The 21919-nt window shown below is 45.2% G+C and overlaps 1 protein-coding gene across 1 annotated transcript in view; it reads left to right on the top strand.

Moving 5' to 3' along the window:
• The first annotated feature begins 2345 nt into the window (after positions 1-2345).
• Positions 2346-21919, top strand: part of Xdh (xanthine dehydrogenase) — a 60516-nt gene continuing 40942 nt past the window's right edge. The window contains exons 1-6 of the mRNA XM_071601225.1: positions 2346-2414; positions 8442-8499; positions 11545-11641; positions 12570-12678; positions 15688-15814; positions 16735-16796. Of these exons, the coding sequence (XP_071457326.1) occupies positions 2373-2414; positions 8442-8499; positions 11545-11641; positions 12570-12678; positions 15688-15814; positions 16735-16796 (495 nt within the window). The 5' untranslated portion in view covers positions 2346-2372. The remainder of the gene's footprint in view (positions 2415-8441; positions 8500-11544; positions 11642-12569; positions 12679-15687; positions 15815-16734; positions 16797-21919) is intronic.

Here is a 21919-nt window from a genome sequence, read left to right as displayed (position 1 = left end):
TGAGGTAATGAGCATGTTAATTAGTTCAATCGAGTATTCCACAATGTGTGCATATTTCAAAACGTGTTGTATCTAATCAATACATACACTTTTTATTCGTCAATTTAAAAAAACAAGGTCACAGAGGAAGAAAACGGTTGCAAATATTTTGCCGAGTAAGAAGTAATCATGGTTTTCAAAGTTTTTGTCAGACTTCAGTACCCGAGGTTCCTACCCGTAAAAATAGAAGTGGACTTTCTGAATGACAACACAAACCCTTACTGAAAACTTCTTTTTTTACCTTTCAATGCTCTGTAGAAGCAGAGAGGAATTTGGCCTCCAAATTCAAAAAAAGGGGTAGAGATGCTCTGAGTGGGGGAGAAGCAAACCGGGATGTTATAAGGAACATTTATTGTGAGGGACACATTTAACCTAGGTCTCATTTAATTTTTAGAGGAGTTGGTTCTTACAAAGTAGGCACAGTAACCCCATTTTGTAAATGAGAATATCAAGGTCAAGAGAGTAATAATGTTTGCAAAGTTTGCATAAAGGTAGTGGAGGTACTATTTGAGCCCATCTACCTGACTGGGAAGCCTGAGCTCTTTCCTCAGCCCTTTGTTTGAACCTCAGGGTTCTCTGAGAAGTTGGTTAGGAACTGTCTAAGCAGAAGGGGCAGGTTTGTGAAGCTGGGTGGATCAGTGACTAGATAAAAAGCCTGTCAATCACAGAGGCATGAGGGTTAGGGAGAAATGACTCAGTGTAGAACATTCTCCAGGCCCAGTCGTGATCCCCCTTCCCACCTTCTTCCTTCTTCCTTTTAATGTAGGATTTTTCAACCTTGGCTTGATTGACATTTTAGGTTGGATTATTCTTTGCTGTGGGTGGATGGGGGAGGGGGCTGCTCTGTGCTTTGTAGGACGTTTAGTCACACTGCTGGCTTCTGTCCTCCATGCAGTAGCAACTCTCCCCAGTCCTGACATTGAGACCTATCCCAGACATTGCCAAATGGCTCCCAAGGTGGGAAACCACCCTGGTTAACAACCAGTGTCTTGTACTGACCAGCCATCCCAGTTTGCTCTGGACTGAGGGATTTGCCAGAGATTTGGGGCTAAAATTGGGATAGTCCAGGGCAAATTGGAATGTTTGATGATGATATGAGTAAAAATCCCCTCTCCTGGTTGAATAACAGCTGCGCTGGGAGAAGGGTAGGGTGCTGACTCGTGGTTTTCTGGGCAGTCTTCAGGGTCTCTAAGCTGTTGCTGCACCAAGCACATCTGCCCGGCGTTCCTTTATTCCCTGCACCTAGCCTGCCAAGGGTGTAGGGGACATCCTCCTTCAGGAAGGTTGGCTGAGTGCCTCTGCAGGTTGTTAGAAGACTGAGGAAGACCAGAGGGGAAGCTGGTGTCCGGGAGGGGAGCTGGAGGGTGCTGGACTACAGAGAGCCCATTGGTTCTGCTTGGGTGGACCGTGCCCACGTATGCTTACACCAGGAGTTAATGGTACTGATGGGGGGAGGCTTTTCAGCTCTGTTAATGTGGTCTATGCCTAGGTGGTCTGTGCATTTTAATTTACTTGGTATTTTGAAACATTTTTATGAGTTACTCTGACAGCTTATCAAGGGCATTTTCCTGGGAGAAAATTCAAATAAAAGAAAAATCTCAAAAACGGTTTGCTGTCAGATTGTTTGGTTGTGCTGATGGCAATACCTTTGCAACAGGGTTAAATATTTCTTTGCAAATTTGTAAGGCACTTCTGAAATAGCATTTGTCCCTCAGCCTTCTGCCCTGTATGTTGTTCTCGTGCCCCTTTATGGGATGACTACTGAATTCTGGAGCAGCTAAGAGAAGTCTGATGTCCAATGCTGGGCTTTGAATCTGGCTCCCTGAGCTCTGTGACCTGTCCACTCCACCAGGTCGTGAGACAACAGCACTTGCTTGGCAGGGCTGCGTCTGTGCTGTTGTAAACCTGGAGGGGTGAAATGCAAGTGTGGACGTGGAGGGAGGGAATCAGCTTCGTCCGGACAGCAGTCACTGACAATGGTCCTTCCCTTCGGTCTGTCTTGCAACAAAACATGAGGGCAGTGCCCCAAGTCCATGGTCACCTGTACCAAGACACAGGCCCAGCCACTCTGTGGAAGCACTCTTCCTCTGTGCTCTTCTCCACAGCTGTAGAGTGTGACTGGTATGTAGGGTTGTTTGCATTTTCCTGGATTATGTAAACCAGTGGCTTTTGCCAAGAACTGTCTGTGCCCTGAAGCTGCAAGCTGGTTCTCTCCCATTGGCCAACTTGGTTTCATTTTATAGGAGGCGTAGCTTTCAAGTTGCAGAGCAGTGGTAACTGCTAGTGTCTCTTAGGAGTGTGGTACCTGGAGTTTAGGGACTCCACCGGTGACAATGACAGCAGATGAGTTGGTTTTCTTTGTGAATGGCAGAAAGGTAAGCCGGAGTTGACCTTAGGCTTGGAGTCCCTGCTCCTTGGGAGGGGATGCGTGTCCTCTAGAAGAGGTGTATTCTGCTTCTCTCTAGCCTGGTCCTTCTTGTTTTCCTCTCTTCAAAAGTGTTGTTGTGTTTTGTTAACATTGAGACAAGAAACCCTCTCAGGGCTAGGTCACAGGCCGGACACTCCAGGCACAAAAGAGTGAGGGGTGGAGGGTTCTGAGTGCTTACTCTGCAATAGGAGACACACTGGCAGAGCCAGGAAAAGGGACAAAGTTCTAGGTGAGTCAGGAAGTGACCAGCCACACCTATATTTCTGTGTTGAATTAGATATATCTTAATGATTTTGTGGCTTTCTTTACTTGGAGAAGGATCAGGAATATGTTTTTTAAGTTAGCATCAGGATATGTAATGTGCAAAGCTTTTGATTCTGATATATTGTGTGTTTATATATACACATATGGAACAGCTGTTCTGATTGACGGTGTGGGGACGTATACTGACACCTTGTGGCAAACATGATTTCATAAAGGAGACACTCCCCCTTCCCTGGCTCTACCAATAAGTATTGCAAAAATCTTACCTGCTTAGATTAACTGCATTAGTGCACTGGGACCTAAGAAAGGTGGCATGGGTGCGAGTCCTTGGGCATTGCAAGAGCGAGAATCTTTGCAGCTTTACTGCAGGTGCAGGCAGAGAGGGAGTGAAGCCATTCCATCGTCTCCAGCTCTGTTTGCCCTCCCTGCACCAAGAGGTTCACAGGGTTTGAATCTGGCTCCCTGAGCTCTGTGACCTGTCCACTCCAGCGAGTCATGAGACACGGTGCTTGCTTGGCAGGGCTGCGTCTGTGTTGTAAACCTGAAGGGTGAAATAGCAAGTGTGGACGTGGAGGGAGTGAATCAGCTTGGTCCAGTGCAGTGTTTCAGCTCCACGCTTGAGAATGGAAAAGGTCACAAAAGAGTAGCCGCAGTTGTGCTTTGTAACTGGCCGTGTTTTGTGAACGATGAAAGCTCCCAAGGGGTCCCCAAAGAAGGGCACTTTTATTTGTCTCGCTATATTGACATTTTTTTTCCCATTGAATTGAAAAGCTGAGAGACTTTTGAGGTAATTTTTAAGAACTAAAATGTGCTTCACAGGATTCCAGGACTTACCCTGTCAGGATGTATTTAGGTGGCTAGCAAGAGAATTTCATCAGCCAACATAACATCAGTGCTACAAAGACTATTGATCGAGTGGTGCCATCAGAGGTGCTGGGGTTCAGAGCTGTCTGAGATGCTTCCTTTTCAGGAGTGACATCTTGTGCCAAACCAAGAGGTATGGCAAAACTCCCAAGGTGTGGTAGTAAGCCTTTTGCATCCAACTGCTTAAACTTCTTTACCTTCAGCAATTACTTCACGGAGATGTAAGAAACGATTGTTTGGAATTGGCTTCCTGGAGAGGTTCTTACACAAAGACATCTTCTCTGGAATTTTTATAAGTGATTTTAAAAACTATTTCTAGTTGTAGATGGACAGAACACCTTGATTTTGATTATTTATTCTTAAGTGGTGCTGAGGATCGAACCCAGTGCCTTTCACGTGTGAGGCAAGTGCTCTACCACTGAGCCACAACCCCAGCCCCTTATAAGTGATTTTTACAGTGAGTGGCTGGATCCAGAGACTTCCAAAGCTATGCCTTACTCTAAGGTCTTCTTTAGTAAGCCATCCATTTGCGTGTGATAGCATAAGGTCCTGGTCTTCTTCAGGGATGGCTTGCTGTTATGTTCTGGATCTAGATGGGAACATTTCAAAGTAAACTGACTTGGTGAAAGATTGTTTTCCCTTGAACTTTATTTTCAGTTTAGGAAAGGAATCTTAAATTTTTAGAGGGCATCATTATATCACACCCTAGTATCTCTCTGGAAGCTTCTACTACTGCCAGATTCTGGGATGAATGTTCATATCTGTAATTTATGAAGATGGGGCCTCTTGAGAAATACTGGAAAGATGGAGTCACAGTGCAGAGAGTAAAGACGTGACTGTGGTGCTGTAAACACAGCCAAGTGAGGGACCCTGGTCTCATAAAGCAGCAATGAGTAAGCTTGTTCTGCTTTCATCCTTGTGATGTTTCAGCCCTTTCGTTATAGGATCTTGTGCAAAGTAGTTACCAAAGAAGCTGTCCAAACTTGGTGAACCGCCCCCCCCCTTTTTTTTTTGGTACTGGGGATTGAATCCCAGAGCACTTAACCTCTGAACCACATCCCCAGCCCTTTTTATTTTTTATTTTGAGACAGGGTCTCGCTAAGTTTGGGGCCTTGCTAAGTTGGTGAGGCTGACTTTGAGCTTATGGATCCTCCTGCCCCAGCCTCTCCAGTTGCTGGAATTATAGGTATGCACCACCACGCCTGGCCTGGTGACTTGTTTTTCAATGTGAGCCTCTTACACGGCTTGTTCTGTCCAGGACTCTGAGGTCTAGAGAGGGTGCTAGATGCAAAACATCAAACACCCAGAGGACCTTCTGGGGGAGGACCGTCCTGGGTGACTACATATCTTAGATCTTCTGGTCTAGAGTCAGAGTCAGAGGAAAAGAGCCCCTAAGGATTTTATTATTGTAACAATAGTCCTTTTGGGTGGTCGCTGAGTAATCACTCTGTTTAGTGGAGATGTTGGCGCCTAAGTCCAAGAGGATTCAGCAGTTAGGGTGCAGCTGGAGGTATCTAGGAGCGACTCCACAGGAACCATATGTAGGCTAGAAAGAGCCTCCTGTTGACTTTCACTCATTCACTCATTCATGTGGCCAACATTTATCAAGCTCCTTCCAAGACACGAATACAGGACAAGTACTGGAAAAATACCATGTCTGAGACCAGGCATTTGCCATTCAAGAACCCAGGGACAGGTGAAGTAATGTATTCCAAATGCATTTTATAGGAAACTAGTCTCATGAAATAGTCTTCCTGGATACTCTTAAAACTCTCAGCATAGTACTTGGTACATAGTAAATGCCCAATTAATGTGGGTGGAATGAATGGAGGGATATTAAAAGCTCTGAGAAATCCTGAACAAAAGAAATATAGTTTTAAACTTATATTTTTTAAATTGTTTTAAATTTACAGAAAAGTTGCAAGAAGACTATAAAGCAATTTGAACTACCCTTTACTCAAAAGCTGCTAACCTCTTATTATAGTTGCTTTATTCTTCAAACATACGCATATGTACAAAGATGTACAGATGTATATAAGTATGCACTCAATTTTATGTTAGATAATATATGTATAAATTATAAAGTATAATTTTTCTGAATTATTTGAGAGAAGGTTTCATATTCATGCCCCTTTACTTCAAATTCTTAAAATAAGAATGTTCCTAGAGAGTGAGATTTCACTTATAGAAAGCAGAAAATTTATTTTTGATATAATACCATTACTTATGGATCTTTTGCAAAATTATTATTCTCCCAATAACATCATTCTTTCCCACTCTTTGCCCCCAGGCAGAATCCAGGGCCGTGCCTTACGGTTAGTTATTTTGGTCCTTTAATTTGAAATAGTACCTGTTTTCCTTTGTCGTTCATGACATTGCTGTTTCTGAAGAGAATAGGCCAGTTATTTGTTCCCATGTTCTTCAGATTGGGTTTGTCTCATGCTTTCCTGTAATTAGATTCTGAGTCAGCTTTTGGGGCAGGAATGCCACACAAGTATGGTGTCTTTCTCAGTGCGTTCTCTAAGGGAGTGCATGATCGTGATGTGAACTTTGATCTCTTGGCAAACGTGGGGTCCACTAGTTTCCTTCGCTGCAAGTAACTCTTTTTACCTTTGTAATGAATCATCTGCAAACAGAAACTTTGAGATTATATAAATACCTTGTTCATTAAATTTAACCCACTAATGATTAACTGGATTAATTGTCGTGTTGATTACAAGATGGCCAATCGTATTTATCACCTGATATTCTTCTGTCAGGAATAGCTTTCTCTTCTCTTCCATTTGTTCATTTATTGATCATTTATTTGGATTCGTGGATTTTAATCTTACTTCATGGGCTCTGATGCTTTATAATCATTATTTCTCTTGATGCTCGAGTTTTCCCAGAGCAATCGACTGAACCCAGTTTTCGTAAATCCATTTCCTCGCCAGGTGTTTTTGCTGGGAATGCCCATCGGCAGCCTGTTGAGAGTGTTCCGCACACCTGGGAAGCCCTGCAGCCACGCTATGACAGCAGCATGGCCGTTACCTGTGGGAATTCAATGGAGGGTGGGCCACCGAGGTTGGGGTGGCGTGGGAAGCCTTGACTGGACAATAGGGTCTTCTGTGAAGTCAAGGTGCACGTGTAAGAGAGCAAGAATGCTGAAAGGTATGGGGACTGGAAGATAGAAGAGGGATTTTCAGTTTGGTGTATGACAGGAGGAAGGAAAAACATGGAGGGAAATAACAGCCAAAGAGGCTCTTACTGCTGTGCATGAGAAAGGTGATAAGATCATGATTATTTGCATTTATGATTTTTCCTCCAGGAGAAAAAAAAAATGACTCCTTGTGTGAACTTTGTAGCCAGGATTTTGAACAAACTAGACCCAAGGGGCATGATCATATGAGGCAATTAAGTTTATCTCCCAATGTCCTTCAGCCTTATTCAAAGGGCAAACTCTTAGCAGTTTTATAAACTTTTTGATTACTTGCAGTTACAAAGAGTCGTAATATCTATGTAAGTTGCCAAACATGGTCTCAACTCAGGATGGCGTGGTAAGGGGAGCGAGGAAGCAGTCGTTCAATTGGTACTGCTGTCAGATGACTTCTGGCTTTCAGGGCTTTTCAGCTGTTGGGAGCTGACCCTTTCCCTCCTCCTGCAATGACTTTGCAGATTCGTCAGGGGCCACCACGGAGAGCATTCCTTTGCATGTCTCATGACAAGAGTGATGTGCTTTTCTCTGGCTTTTCCTCAGCCTCCAGGGTTAGGAGGTCCACTCCACACAGACTCCCCATTAGAGGGCTCCTCACCCGCCCTTGGCAGTCTTTTTTGAGCATAATTTAAACATCTCCAAGCCAGTTCTCTCTACCTCATGGATGGCCTGCACTCAGCCCATGGCCACCCATATCCTGGGCTCTGCCACTTTAGGAGCATGCACTGGTCTCAGTTTGATCTTAACTAGAGGTTCAAGTGCCTCCTCATGAGTTATTAATTGTGTGTTAAGTCCACCTATAGCTGTTTCCATATTCCAGACTACCATATCCCCTATGCTGCAAAGGTGGTGTTGTGGCTTTATGTGCCCTGGGTTTGGGGTGTGAGGCAGATTCCTCCTTCCCTTCCACTTAAGGAAACTGTGTGTGACTCAGTACAGTTCTCTCTGAAGAAGCCCTTATCACAGATTTTCTCCCTTAGTCATCTCAAGAACCCAGAACTGTCCTGATGATGCATGAGGAGTAGTGAAGAAGGGCTTCATAGATTTCCTTTGACAATTCATACTGGGGACAAGCCTCTCACTTTATAGACGGGCTTTTTTTCCCTACCTTGTTGAACATACCGATAGGTCTTTGGCTTGAGATTTCTCCTCCATTCCTAACAAATGTTCAAGCTACTCACTGTGAATCCCCATCCCATACAGAACTCTGCAGTGAGCCACAGGCCAGATGACTGGCTTTCTCCAGTCACAACAGGGTCTGAGGGTGTATGCTCAAGGAGACAAAGCCAGAGCCTGCCACGTGGACCCTCGCAGCTGTCCCTGGCATTCCAAGATGTGGCCCAGAAGGAGAGATGGGATGATGTGTTTGACTCAGAGGAGGCTCTGCCCTGGTCAGCCCAGGATGGGAGGTGCAGGGCTGAGCAGTGTGGTAGAATCTGAGCATTTAGGGTTGTGAGACTGTATGGATTCTGGCTTGTAGTTTATATGTTCATTCTTATGGAATTGCCAAGAAAAATACCTTGGTTTTCATTATCTGTTTGGCATATCTCTGCTAATTCTACCAATTCTTGGATGAGACATGGAAGGGAGAAATCAATTGCAGAAGGATGGTCAAGTATACCCATAATGTATTTTTCTTTCATTTTTTGGTAGGTGGTGGAGAAAAATGCAGATCCAGAAACAACCCTTTTGGTCTACCTGAGAAGAAAGTGTATCCTGACTTAAAGTGGGGGTAGGGGAACGGGGGTAGGGTGGGGCATCAGGGTCTTATTTTCTGGGCTTTGTCATTTCCTAGTGTGAATAGGGCAGCTGTGAGGTGTGGAGGAAAGAGCCCTGGATCTGGAGTCTGGACACTTGTGTTTAGCTACAGTGGTGTCACTCAGTAGTTGTGTGACCTTATGTAGTCCTTGGGCTCCCTGCATCTGAAACTCTCAGTTCCTGAGTGAGAGGATTATTAGCGATCTCCTTTGAGATCTCTTCCAGCTAAGAGTCTAGTACTTCCAATGTTTGATGCTGTGTCTGAAAAAGACCTTCTCTAGCCCTGGTGGGCTTCGTTTCCCCTGGGAAGAGTCAGTCCTTCCTCAGCTGACATTTGCTTGATACATAAGTGGACTTCTGGAGAACTTTTCCAGCTCCGTCTGGTGGCGGAAGACAAGGGTACAGGTGTCTACTGGGAGAGGAAGCCTGAGTGGGAGCTGTGGCAGTGGCAGACCCTGGAGGCATCAAGGGCAGGGTGCTGCTGTGCTCTCAGTGTGGGCAGGACTCCTGTAAGATCCTCTGTACATTTTGTCCTTTCAGAGTATTAAAGTATGCCGAGACTCTGGGTCAAAACCAACAAAAATAATAGTGGGTGCTAACATTTAGTGAGCACTTATTATGCGCAGGCAGGTTTGTACAGTTGATCTCACTTAATCTCCAGAGCAATCCCATGGAAGTGTACCACTCCCCTTCAGCAGGGGAGGGAGTGAGGCCTGGGTGATGTGACATGACCTGCCTTACTACTGTATTCTGGGCAAATGTGATAGAGGTTGGACTGAAGCCGAGAACATGCTATTGACCTCTCATCCATACCAGAAACTCTCTGGGGGTCTATTGTCAGGACTGTGCTCACTGGTCCTGACGTCTGTGAAAGAACCCCTCCTTCTCCCAGAGGGTTGTCTGGTGCTCTTTCCAGTGATATGTTTGAGGACAACAAAGACTTGTCCAATACTCTCAGAAGTGGACCTGGAAACCCTGGCCTTGACTGTGGCTCAGTGGTCTCCCATCAGACAGCACAGTGTTTGGGTTTGGTGACCAGAGATTCATAGTAGATGAACCTCACGGTTCTTTTGCAGCAGAGGACCCAGTGGATAGGATCAGGGCACTGCATGGAGTTCCGTTTCCAGCCCATCTGCCTGGGAGGTCTGGGAATAGACCTCCCAGGTCTCAGGTGTTGAGATCAGTTTTAGTTTTCTATTAGTTTCAGTTTTAGTTTTGAAGGCCCAGAAACCTCAGAAATGCCTTAATAGCAATAAGCTGTTTGAAAGGTCAAAGTGCAAGTGAAATCCCAAACTGAAAGTGCTGTAGGGACAGACCAGGCAAGGCACCAAAGATAGCAGGAAACAGTTTTATTTGGCTGCAGCCAGGTTCAGAGGGCACAGCTTTTGCTGTAATCAATTAATCCCCTGAACCCTGAGTTCAGGGAGTTTCAGAGTTTTATACCTAACGTGTAAGAGGAGGGGCTCAGAAGTTCACAGTCTGCAGAAGTTCACATAAAAGCAGCTTTTTCTCTCACTGTTCTGGGCAAGTTAACCCTTCAAGGACAACACCTGAGAAGGGGAGCGCTTCTTCTCCCCCTTCTTTCCTCCCCCTGCCAGCTGTTACCATGGAGCCCAGTTGTAACTTATCTTAAAATGTAGACATCTCTGTGAAGCCCAGCTCAAGGCCAGAGGCCTTGTTTGCACATTTCTTCAAAGTATTATAGTGGATATGTTTGTGAAAACCTAGTAAGGGGGTGTCTAGCACCTGAAGTGCTGACATCTTCTCGGCCAGTGGCCAAGTAAACAGGGCGACGCAAAAACAGGAAGTTTATCTACATTGAACTCTTTTGCAGAGACTCTTTTGCGGACAGTCCTAAAATCAGCCATGGTGAAGGTTTCTGGAGAGGCCCAGTTAAGTATTTTCAGTGGAGAAAGGGGGTGCCACTTCAAAAGTTGGCAAGTAAAGTCCTTACATGTTATTGTTGTCTGGGCTAAAGTTTACTTTGTGGGAGTTCCCAGTAAGAGAGAAGACTGTTGATTTCTACCCTGGCTTCTAGAAAGATCCAGAGGCCAGAATACCTTGCTGGACTTCCAGCTCTCACTCCCTGTCTTCATGCACCCCTGCCGATGTCTGAACGGCAGATAACTGTATCTACTTTGTGAAAAAAATAACCAAGGACACAGAAAGCTCTCCTCAGGTCTCAGGTGTGCTTAGAGAGATGGCATGGGGAGGAGGGTGCACACCAAATCAGATGAGCCTTAGGGCCCTAACAAGCAAGGGAACACTTGTGTGGATCATGCTACATCTTGGGTCTCAGTTCATTTTTATTTTGTTTAATTACTCTGTGAGAAAAATGATGGTTACTACCCCAGCTGCTAACCAAGTTCTTGTGAAGATCTTCTGGGCACATGGATATAAATGCTTTCCAAGTATATGATCTATATCATGGCTAGTTGCTCATTTTATCTTGAAAATGAAGGAAGTGACAGGTGAAAATAATCTCAGTCCCCTCAATCTGCTGTAGAGGGCTGGGGGGCATGGGCAGTTAGAGGCCTGTTGCAGAGAATGTGCCCACCAATTGCTGTTCTCTAGAATCGTCCACTAGCGAGGTAAAGTATCAGATTATCTTTTCATAGTTTGTGTAAGCGTTGGGTCCGATTCTGGTCTCTGGTCTCAAAAAACCTTTATTTTAATTTTTACTTGCACATATCATGGCTGGATATTTGAAAGCCTCTGATCTAGCTCCAATTTTGGATCCTGGGACTTTATCAGCCCTACAGGCATCCCTGGGGATGCTGTCAGATGAGAACCTGCTGTCTTGCTCTCTCTTCCTGCCCCACCGGGCTGCAGTGTCTCCTCTGAGCGAGGAGGCCCTGGCTCTGCTGCCTCCCAGGTGGAGGACCCTGAGCCCTGTGTGGGGATGGATGAGCAGACCCATGAGACTCTGCCCAGGCATTCCCAGCAGTCCTGCAGTTTCCTTCCCCTAGTTCATGTTCCTTAACTCGAGACCACACAGTGGGGCTGAGCGGGACCAAGCTTGGCTGTGGAGAAGGGGGCTGCGGGGCTTGCACAGTGATGCTTTCCAAGTACGACCGTTTCCAAAACAAGATCGTGTATCCTTTGCCTGCTGCCTGATTGTCCTTGTGAGGGCTAAGATGCAGGGCCAGCCTGTGAGTGTGCGAGTGTGTGCATGCATGTGCACAGGTATGTGAGCCTGTGTTTCTGAGCGAGCTCTAACCACGGACAGGGACATTGTACAATGATAACTTAGCAAGTAACTTCCTGGCTCATGACTGTTGACCAGGTTCTGTGAACGGCTGTTGAAATGATCTTTCTAAAATCAGGCTCACAGCTTGTCTCATGCGCTCCTTTGGTAGCTCTCCATGGCCCCTGTTGGAGTCCAGGCTCCCCCATGGTGCCCTAGCTCTCCTCTCCAGTTTCCCTTCTCATTGTGTGCCTGCGCTCCTTCCAGGCCAAGAAAGTGTGAGCTACTGATGCCCCAGGCCCACTCATTTCTTGATCTTGGCAAAAGCTTTTTCCCAATGTCTTTTTTCCAAGCCTCTCTACCTGGCAAACTGGTACTAGCTCTTTAGGAGTGGACCCCAAATCACCCCCTCCAGGCAGCCTTCCTTGACTTCTCAAGACAGGGCTAAGTGCCTAAGTGCCTCTTGTCTGTGTGGATTTCAAAGTGCCCCATGCACAGCCCTCCTGAAGTTTTTAAATTGCATCTTTACACCCACTTCTATTTTCCTGGGTTGACTGCAAGCTTTGAAGGCTGGAGATTTCATCTCATTCACCGTCATTCCCCAGCTCTCAGCTGAGTGCTAGCATACAAATGGCACTCAGTCACTGATGTTGATTGTACGTACACGAGAACCAGTGATGGCTAAGGAAGGCAGGCGAAGAAACTCTAGGGGAAGCTCTATTCAAGGGGCTGGTGTTTCCCGTTTCCCTCTCTTTCCCCACGAGGAGTCCCCCCAGGCCCTACACTGCTCTGATGACCTGAGTGGACAATGGAGTGACCTTAATCTGGGGTTCTAGCCATTTTTCTGCCAATGCCTGTCTGGCCCCCATCTGCTCCTTGCATCATGTTGCCGTGACTACTGTGGAGGGAATAGGAAGCACCAAGACTCGGCTGCATCCTGTGCAGGTAAGCAGAGGGAAGGAGCTGTGCTCTTGGGGTCAGGGCGTTTTGCAGGAAGGCTCAGGCCAAGCTGCAGACTGGTTTGGGGTTGTCAGGTAGAGTTTCACAACCTGAACAAAGGTCACTTTCTCTTCTTCTGGGTGCTGTGAGATGGAAAGAGAAGGCTTCCAAGCCCAAAACTCCCTCCTGTGGCCAGAGTGGAGCTAACTTTGCATGACCCCAAGGGATCCAAAAGATCAACTGAATCTGGTGATCAGGGTGGTCCAGCTGCACCAGAATGGAAGGAGGAGGGGCAGGGTGCTTTCTCATCTTGTTCCCCAGTAAGCTAAGGAAACCCTCAGTCTTCCCAGGTTCCAAATTCTCTGTGTCCCTTGATTAAAGGCTGATCTACTCTCCATTCCTTGGAGTGGTAATTCTAGTGGCACCTTTATTTCTCGATAATAGGAAATACAAATGTGCTTTCAAGCCTCCACTTTCACTAGGATAGAGGTTATCAAGAGCTAAATAAGATAATAGTGATGGATGAGTACCTGGCTAAGGCTTTCTATCTGCTTTCAGGTAGAATCAGACCACTTGAAAATGAATTAGAATTGGGAACATCTTTGGAGAGAGTGGGCAATTATCTGAGGGGTTTCTGGAGAGGGTCAGGATATTCTCAGGCCAAGTGGAAACACATGGGAGCAGAGCACTGTGGGAAGGAAAGGCCATTGTTTTGTTTGGGGAAACTGAGGAAGGGGCACTTTGGGATTTTGCAATCACTAAAGGTTCCAAAGTTAAGCCCAGGCCTTAATCACCCCCGTGACCAGTTGAGGAGATGTGCCCTTAGGAGACCTTGCCTTCCCTGACACCTTTCATGACATCATGGATGATGAGTGAGCTGGGCCTGTCCCTAGGGCAGGGCAGGGTGGGGTGGTGTTGCTTTGCCTCTATCATTGTATTCCTTAGACAGGAAATGGGGAAATTACTCAACTTGTCCAACCTGCAGGAGGTGTGAGAAGGGTAATTAGGGCTTGTCATTTCTTTGAAACAAACATGAAAAAAAAAAAAAGAATGAATAAACACTGGGATCTTATCTGTATGATCAGTTTAAACCCCTCCCTTTGCAGTCAGACCTTATTCCTGATGCACTTATTTTGGCACCAACTGAGCAACAGCTGGATTTCACTTCTTGTCCATTCATGTGTTTCTCTTGGTTTTGAGGCACTATGCCCCTGCTTTTCCTCCCTCCTCTACGTCAGCATCCTGTGCTGGCTCCTCCTCTGCTCTGTCTCTCCTGCTGTGGGGTCCAGGATGTTCCCTTGACCCCTTCCCTTCTCCATGTCTCTCTCGGCGAGTTTGGATCTCTCTACCTGCAAGGGGCATGCACACCCACGCCTTCAGCTCTGACCTTCCCTCAGGTTAGACTCACTTCCGGCTGCCTACTCAACATGGATGTCTAACCTCAAGCTTATCAAAACCTCATTTCCCCCCCTAACTTCTTCCTTCACAGTCTTCCTCTGCCCAGTTGCTCAGGATAAAAATCTAGGAGTTGCCTTTGGTTCTTTCTCTCAAAGACCACATCCAATCCATCCACAAGTGGGGTCCACTCTACCACCCAAACCTCTAATGACATCTTCATTCTTTCAGTTGTTGTTATTGCTACTTGGGCCCAGCCACCATCCCCTTTTATCTGGTCGGCTACGCTATCCTGATGCCTATTTCCATTTCTGCCCTCTGCAACCCATCCTCCACCTAGGAGCCAGGGTGATTCCTTAAATACCCCAGTATGATCAGGAAACCCTCAGTCTTCGATCACACACTTCCTGCTGAAAATCCCCACAGGCTTCCCATCACACCCTGATGAAGTTCCCAATCCCAACCCTGGCGTGGGAAGAGCTGCTGTGAGCCAACTTCTCCAGTCACAGCAAGTTCCACCCGTGGCCTTCCAGCAAATCTAGCATGTTAAGCTTGTTCTGGGCCCAGGGCCTTCTCACTGAGGTTCTCTCTCCCTAGAATATGCTCTTCTATGATTCAAATAGTGTTACTTAATTCAGGGTAAGGGCTCCCTTTCAAATTGGCTTTTTCTGACCACTGTGTTCAGCCACCATCACAATGGATCATGCATGTCATTCTGTAAAAACTCTCTGTGCACAAAATCTCCACCTGGGATTCCTTCTTTGTCAGTGTTTTCCTTGTGAGAATGTGGGCTTTGGAGATCTCTCCTTGTCTCTCCTCTTCACTGTTCTGTTCCCAGTGCCTTTACTGTGCCGGGTGCATGAGAGATTCTCAGTCAATATTCATAAAATCAATTAATATATATACAGGATACTAAGGTTATAATATTCTGGCAATTTTATGTAACACAAGAGAGACTTCCAAGAGACCAAAAAGCAGAAGAAAAACAAAAAAGAAAGCCACGTGAATGAGGAAAATCTCCTTACAGTAAAAATCTTCCTGCTTTGCATGGGAATCCTGTGACGTTCGATGCATAGAGTCAATTCAGTTTGACATATTTTTCCAATTCTCTGGCTTCCACCGGACTTTCAGTGTTGCCTCCACTTAAGAATACAGGAATGCAATGGGACTCTAGTTTGGAATAAGAGGTGCCCTGTTGGCCCTCCAGGAAGGTCAGTTGAGCTGGACTGCAGGGTAGTGTAATCAGAGGAATACAACACAACTCTTCCATTCACAGCATGTTAAGTTCTTATATTTCCTGGGCCTACTTTCCAGAATATTCATTGCTCTTTAAAAGGGGTGGCTTGCTCATTGTAACACTACCTGCCTCCCATATGCCAGGCACAGGTCAAGGGTTTACATGAATTATCTCATTAAATCCTTAGAAGTAAAGATTAGGACTGTCCTCCTCCTATAGACCAGGTGCCCATGGCTGGTCTACAGGACCTTACTTCTAAGGAGGGGCTTGACCTGATCATTACCCCCACTGTCTCTCAGGAGGAGCTGGCTTCAGGGGAGTCCTTCAGGGAATGGGGAGGGGGTCTCGCCAACACAGGCATCTTTTTCATTTGTCCCTTTCAGGAGAGAATTGCAAAAAGCCATGGCTCCCAGTGCGGGTTCTGCACCCCTGGCATCGTCATGAGCATGTACACGCTGCTTCGAAATGAGCCAGAGCCCACCATGGAGGAGATTGAGAATGCCTTCCAAGGTATGGGCCTTCAGGCACAGCCAAGGAGGTGGAGTGGCAGATGGGACCCTGCGGGGGGTGGTCAGGATAGGGTCAGCGTGACAGCCAGGAAGAGGCTTGGAGTGTCAGAACACCTTTTGGAGGAAAGGCACAGGCCACCCCAGAGCAATGGCTAAGATCTGCTATAAAGTTAGTTTCTCCTGCTTTGGAGAACACTTGGTTGGCTTATAGACCTCATGGGGTCCCCTGCTTCCTATAATTTATTCTTGCCCTTCTCCAGCTTTGAGGTGGCCTTGGCACTGGGCAGCTGGCATGGGAGACCACTTGGTATACTGCACAGAGTCCAGTGATATGGCTTCCTCTTATCAATTTCCACCAACTCAGGATTCTTCAGGGCACAGACCATATAGGAGGAAGGTAGCCAGGCAGGACTCAGCCACAGGCAAGGGTTGGCTTCCCAGTTTGCCTCCTGTGAGTGGGCCCAGGAGCCTGTCCCATGTGTCTGTTCCTCTGAAGTGAACAGAGAAGTTTCCCTACCTGTTCCCTACATTTCAATCTATTATTTCTCCAATTAAGTATTTTGAGTCCTGTGCTGTACAGGCACAAGAGGAAAGATGTAGTTACTCCTCTCAAGGAATTCATACTCTGAAGAGGAAGTGAATTTATAATGTAGTTTGATAAGCTCACTGATAAGGTCTGACCAGACACCCTGGAGCACCAGCAGGGGCCCCTGACTTATTCTGAAATCTTCCTGGAGGGGGAGTCATGATGGAAGTTTTGAGGTTAGAGACATGAAGAGGAACAGGGACCTTCCAGACAGAGGAGACAGGACAACAAAGGCAAAGCTGTAAATGGAGCATCCAACTGGGCTGGGGCAAGGCCTCAAGCCCTCCCCTGCCCAAGGCCAGCACCAACGCTGCAGCTTTTCTCTTGGCCCACAGGGAACCTGTGCCGCTGCACAGGCTACAGGCCCATCCTCCAGGGTTTCCGGACCTTCGCCCGGGTAAGTGGGGCCCCAGAGCAGCAGGCGTCCTGCTCTTAAAGCAGCAACCCTCAGGGATCACAGCTGGGAGGGATGCCAAGGGATATGGTCTCTGAGAGGAAAGGTGAGATATCTAGTGAGCGGGTCCTTCTGCCGGGGACAGGTGCTGTGGGGAGTGGATTCTGCTGTTCTTCTCCATAGCCCGGGGCTTTCCTCCCAGTGCAGGCCTGGAGCTCTGCTTTCTAGAAGAGGCATCCTGCCTGAGTGCTGGCTTCCTGCAGTGCTTTCAGGCTTGGCAGCTTTTCCTAGAGACTGGCAGGCTCATGGGCGCTAAACATGGCATCTAACAACAGCCCAGCCTGGCTCAGCGCTTGTGCCCCTCCTCCTTCTCTCTCCTGGCTGCTTCTGAGGTTGGCACTCGGCTGGTCTTATGAAGCTGATAATTAGATCTCCAGACAGTTTGTGAACCCCTGCAGTGTTCATCTCACTCCACAGCCGGGTATGTGGGCATTGATTATGTAACCAATGGCATGTACCTGCCATCTGGCATGGAGCGCTGGCTTCGCTTTCCTTGGCTTAGTCCCCTCAGCTTTTACCTGATTTCTCAACTAGGTCAAGTTGCTCCTGTCTCCCATCAAACCTTGTCATCTCAATTTGATTCTGGGTTCAGGAGACAGTTACAGACACCTGTGCTTTGCACTGACCTTTAGAACTGTTACGTCTTGAGAAGGAGAGTTGTGCCTACCTTATCCAAGAAAGGGTGGGGGGAGGTAGAGGTGGATCTTCACAAGGACAGACAACACCAGGCCCTGGAGAATGCAGTTGATGAAGTAGTAGGAGGTGTACAATTAAATGAAAATCATTCAAAGTACATATTCCGAGTCTGATGACCTGGGTTCAAGTCTTTTATCATGATGAATGACCCTGGGCAAGTTTCCTTGTTTCAAAAATGGGAATAATAATAATACCAACCTGATAGTGTTTGTAAAGAATAAGTAGTTCCTTCAAAGCTTTTAGAACAATGCCTGGTACATCTTAAGTTGTCCATAAATGGAGCTGTGAATTATGATGTTGACACATTTCTTCTTCACCCACCGTATGAATGATCTCCGTTAATTGCTCAGGCTTCCCTGAGAACAGTGATTGTCAATCTTGCCTATCTGTTTACCTAGGCACCTGCTCAAAGACATGCAAACTAACCACAGTCCTCACAGTGCCTCATAAGAGAAGGGCATTTGAGTATAGCAGACAGTTGCACTACTGCTTGAGGTCTGAGTTTTATTATCATTGAAGTGATATTCTGTTATGCAGCAGCAACCCCCTCCACCCAGCTGTCCTGCAGGTTAGCTCAGAACAAGGCTGAGCTGCCAAATGCCTGACATGCAGAAGGTGAGAGGACGTGTCCTCATAATACTCACCGGAGGCCGCCAGGCTTTATTCAGAGACAATTTACCTTTATTTTACACAGAGTTCTAACAAACTTGATTTCCTTAGTTTTCCTGAATCTAGTACACACTAGAAAAGCTGAGCACACTGTTCACAGCAAGAATGACAATGTCCATCTGGCCACAAGGAAGGAAATGGAAAAACCATTAAAATAGGCACACGCAAGACTTCTGGCTTCTGATATATACGTAAGGAGTTTTGACATCTTCATTCCATCCTAACAATAAGTAAGAAGCTGAACAAACTGAGAAATCAACAAGTCTTCTTAGATTTATCAGAAAAACAAGGTTATAGGATGAACTCTTGTTTCTCAAGTTGGAGGCAGACAGGTGGATACAGAGAATCACAGCATACTTGGCCATAAAGACGTGAGCAGAAGCCTCTTTATGAACGAGTACTGCAACAGGGAAACTTGAGCAGTAATTGATGAATTGCTGGAACCTTAATGTGGACAAGCCTCAGAGATACAAACTCTAGGGGACCCAGGCATGGGGAGTCCTCACACTTTTATGAGTGCAAATTTCTCTTCCTCCTACTTGGAAGAAGAGAAGTTTCAGCCACCCTGACTCACTGTGGAGAGGAAAAATCTACCTGAGACACTTGTGACACTCACAGTTCAGGTACACAGACTCACCAAAAGACAGAGACCTAGAGTTAGGACAATAGGATCCTTCACACTTACCAGTATATTACTAAAGGTCTGTTCACAGCAGATCCTTTTATCCATCACAGATGACTTATTTTCAACAACCCACACACAAAAAAATTCCAAGCATACTCAAAGGCAAACACAACTTGAAGAGATGAAACAGCAGACCCCAGGCTCCACAGGGTGGAGATGTTGAAGTTATCAAACAGGGAATTTTTAAAGGCTGATTAATATGCTAAAGATTTTAATGGGAAAAAAATAGGCAGCATGCAAGAACAGATGGATGATGTGTGCAGAGAGAAGGAAATTCTAAAAGAGAAGTATTTTAAGACGCTAGAGATAAAAAACAGTATGATAAAATGAAGAAGCCTTTGGTAGGCTCATTAGTAAACTGGACATATCTGAGGAAAGAATTTCTGAGCTGATGATGTGGCAATGCAAACTTCCAACCCAAAAGGTGGAGAGAAAAAAGAGTGTAAAAAATATTAAACTCAAGAACTGCGGACAACTACAAAAGCAAAATATATATGTAGTGGGAACACCAGAAGGAAAAGAAAGAGAGAAGGACACAGAAGCAATATCTGAAGCAATAGATGAATGAGAATTTCCTAAAATTAATCAGACTAAAATAATTGAAGCCAGGAAGTTCAGAGAACACCAAGCCAGATAAATGTCAAAACAAAAACCCAAAGCCAATTGGAGCAAAACAATAAATCCCCAAATTAAAAAACAAACAAACAACTAATCCAGGCATGTTATATTCAAACTTCATAGAATGAAAGATAAAGGAAAAAACTCTTCAAAGAATCTAGAGGAAAACACTCTCACTTATACAGGAGCAAAGGTAAGAATTATATCTGATTTCTCAGAAACCATGCAAGCAAGAGGAGAATGGAGTAAAACATTTAAAGTACTGAAAAGGGAAACGCTCCCACCAAATTAGAAACTGTTTTTCAAAGGTGAAGGAGAAATAGACTTCCTCAGATAAACAAAATTGAGGGACATTGTTGTCACTAGACCTGCCTTTCAAGAAACACAAGAAGAGATTCTGTAGAGAACCAGGACATGGACTTGATCCCTAGCAATATGGGGAATGGGGGTGATGGGAGAAGAAGGTGGGGGGAGTGGGGAATTTTCAGAGAGAAGAAAAATGACAAAAGTCATAAACTTAAATCTACACGAAGAAATGAAGAGCACTGGAGAATGAATATGTGAAGGTGAAATGTAAACCTTTCAATTCTTCATTAATCTAACAGATAACAGATTGTTCAAAACAAGAATTGCAACATGTATTTGACTAATAGTGCATTTATATATGTATATACATGATGACAGCAATGGTAAAAAGAGAAAGAGGGAGGGAGAATATCTTGTTATAAGGTCTTCATACTATCCGTGAAATGGTATATTGTTATTTGAGAGTAAACTGGGATTTGTTATAAATGTCTTTTACAAACTCAAAAAAAGTAAGAGAAATACAATGGATATGCTAAGAAAGAAGAGAAAAATGGAAAATATACAATGCTCTGTTAAAACCACATCAGAGAATGTGTGAAAGACAAAAGTAGGAACAAAGAATATGGGAAGCAAATAGAAAACAGTAACAAATATGGCAGATACCACTCTAGCTGTATCAATAATCACCTTCAATGTTAATGGTCTAAATATAACAATGAAAAGACAGATATTTTCAGAGTGGATAAAAAAAATAAAACCCAAATATATGTTGTCTACATGCAACCCAAGTTATAAAGACAGATCTAGGTCAAAAGTAAATGGATGTAAAATGATATACCATGCTAACACCAATGAGAGGAAAGTGGGAGTAACTATGTAAATTTTGGACAAAGAAGACTTTAAGGAAAGGTGTCAGGAAAAAAATAGGAGAATTAAATGACAGAGTGAGAGGGAATTTTCCTGATTGCTAAAGTTGTAGGACATTCTTTCATCTCTTTGTTGGCCATGGATAGTTCTTCTTTTGAGAAATGTCTGCTGCATATTTACTTATAATTGTGAAAATTTAGAAATGGCCGAGATGTCCTTCTGCAGGTGAATGGATAAAGAAGTTGTGGCCCATTTAGACAAGGAATATTGTTCAGCACCAAGCCATGAAAAGACACGGAGGAATCTTACAATGCATATTGCTAACTAACAGGAGCCAATCTGAAAAAGTTACATGTTGTATGATATCAACTACGTGAAACTATGAAAAGACAAAACTATGAGGGCAGCGGAAAGATTAGTCATTGCTAGAGCAGAGGCAGGAGGGACGAACAGACAGAGCACAGAGGATTTTAGGGCAGTGTGAGGCCCTTCTGTATGATACTGTAATAGTGGATACACATCATCATACATCTGTCAAAGTCCACACATTGTCCAGGTAAACCATGGACTTTGAGTGTTGATGACCTGTCCAGGTAGCTTCATCCATTGTGATAAATGTACCACTCTGGTGCACATGCTGAGAGCAGAGGAGGTTGTATGTGTGTAGCCAGGGCAGGGAAGAGGGAGAAAGGGTATTTGGGAATTGTTTGTACTTTCTGCTCAGTTTTACTCTGAACCTAGAATCGATCTTAGAAAAAACTAGTTTATTAAAAAAAAAAAAAAAAAAAAAAAGCACAAGCCTAGCAGTCTTAGTTCATAAACTGTGAATCTCAGAAGGGCAGAGGCAGGAGAAATCAGCCTTATCCAACCTCAGAAGACCTGGAGGGCAGTGACCTGTTATTGAACATCACAATAATCTGTGTCATAAACATACCAATTAATTTATCAAGGAAAAAGTTCTAAGTGCGATTGTGCTGGCACCTTAATGATCTGGAAAATGGACCTGGGTGGAACGTCTCCTCCCTCAGGAAGGCCAGGCGAGCAAGGCTGATGCTTCACCACATGCAAGTTCCTCTCACTTTTGTGGGCCTGAGAACTCCCCTGCATCACTCTTTTGCCAAGAAGATGAAAAGAGGCGTGAGGGACCCTGTCTTCCTTCTTCCTTTCCTATCTAAATTCAGAGGGGAAGGGCGAAGGGGCTGTAGAGAGTTCCAGAATGGACAGA

The sequence above is a fragment of the Marmota flaviventris genome, chromosome 14 (genome assembly GCF_047511675.1).
Source record: "Marmota flaviventris isolate mMarFla1 chromosome 14, mMarFla1.hap1, whole genome shotgun sequence".
Lineage (NCBI taxonomy): Eukaryota > Metazoa > Chordata > Mammalia > Rodentia > Sciuridae > Marmota > Marmota flaviventris.
Note: the sequence above shows the minus strand (reverse complement) of the source record. Positions and strands in the feature narration are given on the sequence as shown.